Genomic DNA, 9,012 nt, shown 5'->3' with positions numbered 1-9,012 from the left:
GGTAATATATTTTAGCTTGTGTATACATTTAGTCATTTATCTTTTTTTGTACATATTAACATCAAACATTTTAGTCTATGAATGAAACATTCTTATGGCTGGTTGATGTAGGTTTCTGGCCAAACATGAATTTTCCACCCAAAGATAGATTTTCCGGTCAAAAACTCTAGAACTCAAGAACACACTCATGAAAACACACACACACACAAACACACACACACACACACACACACATATATATATATATATATATATATATATGTGTGTGTGTGTGTGTGTGTGTGTTTGTGTACATGTATATACACTTAATAACACACACAAACACACAAACATACAAACACCGATAACATACAAAAACACTAAGAACACACATAAAAACACACAAATACCAAGAACACACACACAAAAATACTAAGAACATACATATCTAAAAAATCGATTATGTGTGTGTTTTTGTTTTAGAATCATCGACCTTGGACTAAAAAAAAATACTAAGAACACACACGCAAACACCAAGAAAATGAGTTTCAGATCATAAGTTTGTGTGTGTGTTTCGAACCAACTTTTTGAATCTTGAGTTCTTAAAAAAAAAGCCATCGGGGGAGATGGTTGGAACTACCTGTGATGTCGGAAACCGAGTAAACTTATAATAGATGGTCATGATGGTGGTTTTTTAACAGAAAAAATAAGTTTACCAGTAATGTGTACAAAAAAACATAAATGACTAAATAATATAATGAGATAAAGTTTGTTACCTTTATAAATAATTAACATTTAGCCAAAGTTTATAGACTATATCTTTGAGAAAAATCATAAAAACTTTGGTTCCGTGAAAAGTACTTTGGATATAAAGGCACTTGTAGCGACGATTTACTGACTTAAAAGGGTAACTTGGTTTTCAATTTATACATATTTAGTCACTGAGTTTTTTTGTCCATATTTTCCCATTGAACTTGTTAAACCATTCAAAAAACATCCTTATGACAATTTTTAGCCGGTTTTCGGCATACTTGACAACTTCGGCGATGCTCCGATCATCTTTTCCGGTAAGACTCAGACTTTTATGATTTTTTCGGCTCTATGAAATGGAGTTCATATAAGAAATTGAGATTTGGGATTTTTGGGTTTCAGTTTAATAACACATGAAGTTTGGTCCATCGATTTTGAAATCAAAGTGTTGTTTCGGATCTGATGTTCATCATCTTCAACCTCCAACCTAGATCTGACGTTTATCGTGTTCAACCTAGATCTGATGCTCAGAGTTTCCGTTGAAAATCCATAGACCTGGTGTGTTCGTCGATCTCAAGTGGGTGTTCGTCTTCATCATGATCAACTTCTTCTCAAAAACCAAACAAACTTCCTAAGTGTTTGTGTGTATGTGTTCATTCTTGAACATCAGATCTTATCTCAAATGATCTCCAATAACAAAGAAAAAATGATTTTATGTGTTTTGGGTTCCATTTAGATGAACACACTCACATGTGGAGGTTTTCCTAACATCGATCTAGAAGGTCTGACAAGTTATTGAAGGTTCAACAAGCTTAAAAGTGAACTCAAGTTAGGGTTTTCAAACCTACAAATCGAGCTTGAAGATATGGGTTCGTTTTCTAATATGTGTTCGTGTTTCGATCTGGGTTTGTGTTCTTTGTGTTTTGATGTAACACACAAACACACACACTCAAATTTGAACCTCTTGTGTGTGTTCTTCGTGTTCTAATCTAACACACACACACACACACAAAAACTTAAGAACTCAAGAAAACAATGATCAACTGATGTATCAGATAAAGATCTCAAGAACACGATGAACAAACACATCAGAAGCTCTTGTATGTGTTCTTGAGTATGAACACAAGAAGATGAAGATGAATAATTGATTTTTAGGTTTGAGTTTTTGAGCCTGAAAACTGAACACCCATATGGGTTTATATTTGAAATTTGTTCAGATCTAAGAAAGAGACAGAGAGAAAGAATAGAACACAGTTCTTGAGTTCTCTGGAAAAATCATGAACACTAGAGACTTGTTGGAGAAGATAACATGAGCCTCTTTGGAGTTGTCAAATATGTCGGAAACCGGTTAAACATTCGGTAATAGGTATTAATGATGTTTTTTGGTTCAACAAATTCAATTGGAAAATATGGACAAAAAAATTTAATGACTAAATTGGTACAAATCAAAAAAATATATTACCCATTTAAGTCATTCAATATTCCTTTTGAATGTTTCTTAGTTTTGTTTTAGAAAAAAAATTGTGTTGTGAAGTTCTTAATAATTCCACAACACCCCCGAAATAACCAATTTATGTAATAACAAATAAATTATAATTTTATTCAAAATAGAATAAAAAATAAAGACAAAGAATATATCCAAAAATGTGAATAATATTACCTAAAACTAATACATTTTTGATGTCTTTTGTTGTATTTATTTTATTAACATGGAAGAGTCTCTTGATTAATATACAAGGAGAAATAAAAGGAAAACCAGTGACACTGACTGAAGGTGTCTTATGAGTTGTGACCAATCACAGACTTAGTTTTACCTACATGTGAGCCCACCAGAAATGTAGCTCTCATCATAATAAAGATTTGCAAAAAATACCCATGGGGGTGGGGCTACAAAACATTCCGAATTACAAAATTGCCCATGGGCAAATCAACAAGTACAAAGGAATATTTTCCTTTAGCATGAATCAAAGTATTTTTATCCCAATTGATACTTAAAAACACAACCAAAAGTCACATACCATTTTGTAGCATTCATTCATTCATCACAAACTCCCGTGTATTATTAATAAAGATTCAACTAAATTATTAATATATAAAAAAATCTAATTATTCTTATAGAAAAATGCTAACAATAAAAGTCATGGCTTACTAAAAAAGTGATATATGCTTGTTGTAAACGAAATTTTTTCAAACAAAGATAACTATTAATGTCTAATATTTTGTAAATAATAAAATAAAATTTGTATGACAATCGTAGATCGTATCATCTAATTTAGGAAAAGGGTTTCATTGATAGGTGTTCAATTTTATATTAACAAATTTTCAACTATGAAAATATTATTGTAGTCGTTTATAAATAATAAAAAAAAAGTAGCAATAAACATCTTATATACACGTTCTAAAGCATGTTCATTGCAGATCCTATACTTACAAATTACATGGCTTTACAAGTGTATCTTCAAGGATGAATTTATATACATTAAGAAATTATATATCTTGTTTTTCATAATTTTTTTAGAAACCCACTATTAAATCAAAGGAGATGCAAAATTTATGACAAAATGTCAATTTTAGTATAAGATATACAATTTGATATACAAGTATGTTTAGACCATATTATACTTGATGTACACTACAAGTAAAGAGAGTAACATTGGCGATAATTGTCGCCACTAATAATACCATATGCCACAACTAGTGACTTTAGCAAAGACAAATAGTTGTTCATAACACGCCGCTATTGATCATATTGTTACCGCTAATACTTATTTGAACGCGAGATTTTGTCGACTGGAAAGGGAAACCGTGTTCTAAAGAGGCAAGACTTTATGGGCGATATATTAGTTGCGCCTTATGGATTTAACGGTGACAATTACATAATAATTACACAACAATAGTGACTAACAAAAGTTGAGGAGGGAACTTTTTGTGGGCAAGGGTTTTAGCGGCGACAAGCAGTTGTTGCTAATTTTGTAGCCGTTAAATATTATAGTATGAACAAAAATGATGGCCAATGGAACCATCACACTATCAATGGTCATGGCAACTGAAGTACAACAATTATGATTTAGGTAGGGAGTGGTGCCAAGTTTGCCACAATCCATGTAGATGTTCCCTAAAATTTGCTACACTGCTTCAAAATTTTATCATTTACTAGGTATGGGTTGCAATTTTTTCCATGTTAAAAAAACTGAAAAATAAAATAAAATAAAAAGAATAAAGTCATTGTGATTGGTTTCTCAAAAAGTCAAATAAAAAAAATGTGGGAGAAAGCTCGGTAAGTTATTGCTAAAAGAGCAGTCATTCTTGCCATATTAAGGACACGAGACATGGTGTTCGAAATACCAACTAGACAAATGTCGAGTAGTTACCGAGACCATTCCGTATAGCGTTAGTAGATACACCCCAACACCTTTAGCAACCATATCCAAAAAAATGTATAAATATACACACACTTGAATGATTGTTTTTTCCTATATTCAAAGAAGTGTTCATATGACCATATATTGATATCTAACATATTTTTTATATGAATTAGATTACCTTTATAACTATTTGCTTTTTCAAAATGGATATTTTTTTGACATGTTTAGAAAGAAAGGTAATGAAATGATGATGATGGAATTGGAAAAGGCTTTTCATCCAAGCAAACCACTTTCTACTCCCTCTTTTTTCCTTCATCAGTCTGTCAACTTCAGTCCTCTTCCAGATATCCTCCTTTTGATTCTATACTCTCTTTCTTCCATGTGCCATCTCCCTCTTTATAAACTCTCCCATCTCTCTGTGTACTTATGCACTTCTTCTTCTTCCTTCTTGTTTATTTTCATTCACTAAATTAACACAAAACCACCATGGAAACTCAACAACAAGAACAAGATTTAGGAAACAAAAACAATACCAGTTATTTATGTAGGCAAAGTAGTACAAGGTGGACACCCACAAGCGACCAGATTCGAATACTTAAAGAACTTTATTACAACAATGGAATCAGGTCACCAACTGCTGACCAGATTCAGAGAATCGCTGCTCGTTTAAGACATTATGGGAAAATCGAAGGCAAAAATGTGTTTTATTGGTTTCAGAACCATAAAGCTCGTGAACGACAGAAAAAAAGATTCACCCCGGTACCTGTAACTCCGCCTCCACCACCTCCTCCTCCTTCCACCGCCACCCTCCTCCCATCTCCGTTTTCCGATCACCGCCATCACCATCACCACATGCATGTTAATTCCCACCACCCACCCACACACCCACCTCAATTCTACAGCCAACAACACAAGCTCTACACCACTCATCAAATCTCACCTTCGGGTACTTGTCGCATCCCACCATTGTGTTTATATTTGTCTAAATTTTGTATTTTGCTCGTTAATTTTCACCTTCACATAGCATATTTCATGTCGACTTATTTACATATTTCAGATTTTCTTTCTACAGAGGGAGGTTCTTCTTCAACGGGATTCATGCCTGTTGGGTATGGCTATGGATCTGTCGCCATGGAAAAGAGTTTCAAGGTATTACTACACAAACATATATGCATATAGCATGCATACACCATTGATCGAAACTTACGAAATGGAAAAAGAACTCCTGTAATAATTAATCTTAGACCAAAACTTTTGGGTATTTGTATTTCTTATTTTCTTAACTAAATCTTGTATATTATCGGAAAAGTATTGAACTCAAACTCTCTAGAACAACGGAAAAGCATTTGACACTTATAAAAACTAAAATTTCTTGAAAAATATGTGCAATGTATGTAGGAGTGTTCTATATCACAAGGAGAATCTAGGGTCGTCGGAGGAACAAGTCAGAATTTTGGGTCATGGGTGGGAAGTGATTCGTATTCTTACGAGAAGATAAAGCCGGAGTATGAAGCACCGGAGGAAGACGACGACAGAGGAGGACAGTTGTCAGCCCAGATGGAGACTCTTCCTCTCTTTCCAGTCAACGGTGGCGCTACCATGGGAGGCAGCCATCATGACATCATCAACATGAAGGCGCCTGTGGCTGTGGAGTCGCCGTTGATGTCAGAGCATAGTAATGGAGGTTGCTATACCGGAGGAAATTGGTTTCGCTCCGATGGCCGGACTTCACTTGAACTTAGCCTCAGCTCATATGGATATTATAACTGATTATGTGTTGATTAGTGAGTCGTTGATAGGTAAGATCATGTAACTATCTAGTAATTAACTAATTATAGATGTATGCTAATTATGGATGGCAATTATGTATTATCTGCCTCTCTTATATATATATATATATATATATATATATATATATATATATATATATATATATATATATATATATATATATATATATATATTAACTCCTTTCTAAGAGTATGTAATACTATAATTTTATGCATTTCTCCTTTTTCTCGTTATTAAATTTTCACTTAATTATAAAATATCAATTCCATACTATTTCACTGATACATACTACGAAATTACCATGAAGTTAAACTATATGATTTGTTAAGAAGCCCATCATATCGTATTTTTCACTTAGCAATGATGTTGGAGACGTGTCATCTAGCGAAACAGACGATTAAGTTGACTCGTGCATGCAGACCGATATTCCACTTCAAGCATAGTGATCCGCTCGATCAAAATGAGGAACGTCTACATACGTTGGGTCACACTTAGGATGAGTACGAGACGGATCGAACCATTAATACCAATTTGAGAATCTCAAGTGTAGAGCCTGCTTTTTTTTTTTTTTGCCTTGTAGCTATTAGTTTATTTATTTGATTTAAACAAAATGTTCCGGATCTCACTTTTTTTTATTCTTTTTTAGTCTCAAGCAAATGTGAGATTTACACCCACTTCCCTAATATGTCATTTCTTAGTTTGTATTTACCCGTCGCATGCAAATGTAATTTTTTTTTGTTAATCTTTTGTGATCATATTTGTATAAATATAAAACATGTTAACATAATAACATATAGGGTTTTTGGTATCATAACACAATAATGTTTTGGTAATTCGTACATTTAGTCACTCATGTTTTTTTTTTTTGCTAAATTGGTCCTTAACGTTAATAAATACCAGTTAATTAAGGGAGTTAGAGAAAATATATCCGGTTTACGGGTCACTGCTGACGTGTATTGACTTATGTAGACTACCAGTTAACTATGTCATTATATATGGTGGAAACCTTCCTTAAATGGAACCCTCAATCGAACAAAAAATGATACGTTCTTACCCCAAATTAGGTTACTCCGATACCCTCTAATCAATCGATATAACCAGAGCAATGTTTGCATCATCCGATCGATCGATCAACCTCTTGCGTGTCGGAAACCATCGTGATGATGAAGCATGTCCACCATGTCACTGTAAAGACGGAATAAGCGTGGAAAGGACTGGCTGAACGGGCGACAACGTAACTCAAAGGTTTTAGAACTACAAAATATCCTTGGTGAGTATTCCTTCTGTTTACTTACACCTTTATTTGGTATCTTGAACTGGAAATGTACACATTTTCCTTAATCATACTCGTGTTCCGTTTTAATCAGCCACCTGAAGGTCCAAAATGTAAGTTTTTTTATGTGGAAAGACGCTACAAGGGAGGAGGGGTACTACAAATAGCAGCTTCGTAAGTTGAGGTTTGAGGTGCACAAAAAGGAAGATTTCAGTGAAGTTTCGAAGGCTCAAAAGAAGATGATACAGGTGCAACAAGCTATGAACGCAAAGAAGGAAGTATTTAAGAGACAGTTGATAGAGTTGATGAAGAAAAACATTGTGATGAAGACTTACCTTGGAACTGCTAAGTGTATTATATTTTTTTGCTCATTTTAGTCATTGGGATGTGGTTGAAGTGTACATGATCAAACAAGGTATTTATGGTTGATGGTATAAAATTTCAACCAGTATTTTGAATATTTTATGGGTAGATGACCAGGAAGGTAAAAAGCTAATTTGTTTTTGGATGAATTGGTTAAAGGTTAGATCCCAGTTATTAAATATGGTCAGGTTTGCAGAAGAATGCTTGTTTGATATAGTTGTGTATTTGGAATGTATGGTAGATATAGTTGTTGGAAGTTTGGGAACAATTGTATTGGGGGCAGTAGATGCGTAATGTTGTATGAACTTCTGTAAATTCAATGAATGATATAAAAGATCCAAGTTGTTAGTTATATACCTTTCTGTAGGGGTGTGTATGGGGCGGTTTGGTTCGGTTATTGCTCAAAACCGAACCATAACCATTATGATTGGTTAATGCATTTTGGTAACCATTGGGTATGGTTAATATTGGTTATGGTTAATGGTTTTTGTCGGTTAACGGTTTTGATTAATGGTTAATATTGGTTAACCATAATTCTCAAAATAATATAAATGACGAAAGTATAGTGGTATAAAAAATGAAAAGAGAATACAAAAAGTCATCGGTATCAATGTTTGTAACCTAGCTTATAATATTATAATAAAATGTGTATCTTTGATACTCATTGTGAGATAACACATAGTCACATTCAAAATCAAAAACATTTAATAAAAAGTATAAAACATTAAAAAAAATCGACATTAATAACTTCATATATTAATAATCGATATTAACATTAAAATAAAGTCAAACATTCATACACGTTCAATGTGATTAAATCAAAAACTATAAAATAAAATAGCTAAACATTTATATTACGTGTTATCTGGATTAAAAAAAAAACAATCACTCATATACATTTAATGTGATTAAGTCAAAAACAGTAAATAAAAAAAAAAGAATTTTAAAAAAATACATTCTTAATATATCAGAAAGTGAAGAAGAACCAAAAACTTAAGTTACCTAGAAGTTTTGATTATAAATTAAAAAAATCCTTAGAATAGAACTATAAAGTCAAAACAATCTTTGATTATGATTAACGGTGTGAAAAATCTCTGATTAGGATTATGAGTGTGAAGATTAAACTAATTGTGAATAATCTTTACAAATTATAGAATTAGCCGATTAAGAATTATAGCAATAATCAATAATTAACTCAATGCATGACTGAAAAAGTGTGTGTGTCTGCATGATCTACGTGATCATCCTTTGATGGTTTGGTTGCACGTTCGTCTCCTGATAATTGAGGATTAATGAATTATATTTTGAAATTTTAATGGGTCTTAAATAAGTTTGACAATATTATTTTATATATAATCCATAATTTTTATGTATTAAAATATAAAGTTAGCGGTTCGGTTAATAATGGTTCGGTTAACCTATAAAACCATAATCGAATCGTTTGTTATTGGTTAACAAAAATTAGAAACCGAACCAATGGTTTTTAAAACG

At 32.7% G+C, this 9,012-nt stretch overlaps 1 protein-coding gene across 2 annotated transcripts; it reads left to right on the top strand.

The window, feature by feature from the left end:
• The first annotated feature begins 4,507 nt into the window (after positions 1-4,507).
• Positions 4,508-5,962, top strand: WUS (Homeodomain-like superfamily protein). Of its 2 annotated transcripts, none has more exons than XM_078982318.1 (3): positions 4,508-5,040; positions 5,167-5,243; positions 5,493-5,962. In XM_078982318.1, exons 1-3 carry the CDS (start codon positions 4,581-4,583, stop codon positions 5,862-5,864), a joined length of 909 nt encoding a protein of 302 aa, XP_078838444.1. In that variant the 5' UTR covers positions 4,508-4,580; the 3' UTR covers positions 5,865-5,962. The 2 variants fall into 2 exon arrangements, with proteins under 2 accessions (XP_078838444.1, XP_078838443.1); XM_078982317.1 differs by having other exon boundaries at positions 5,152-5,243.
• The last annotated feature ends 3,050 nt before the right edge of the window (positions 5,963-9,012 follow it).

Source organism: Lactuca saligna, chromosome 3, assembly GCF_052625555.1.
Source record: "Lactuca saligna cultivar CGN05327 chromosome 3, ASM5262555v1, whole genome shotgun sequence".
Lineage (NCBI taxonomy): Eukaryota > Viridiplantae > Streptophyta > Magnoliopsida > Asterales > Asteraceae > Lactuca > Lactuca saligna.
This window is presented reverse-complemented; position numbering and strand designations above follow the sequence as displayed.

Excerpts from the sequence above, each read along its gene's own strand:
- WUS (XM_078982317.1), top strand. The coding sequence starts at position 4,581 with ATGGAAACTCAACAACAAGAACAAGATTTAGGAAACAAAAACAATACC. Across the intron at positions 5,041-5,151 it reads TCATCAAATCTCACCTTCGG|ATTTTCTTTCTACAGAGGGA; the intron begins GTACTTGTCGCA and ends TACATATTTCAG. Across the intron at positions 5,244-5,492 it reads CCATGGAAAAGAGTTTCAAG|GAGTGTTCTATATCACAAGG; the intron begins GTATTACTACAC and ends CAATGTATGTAG.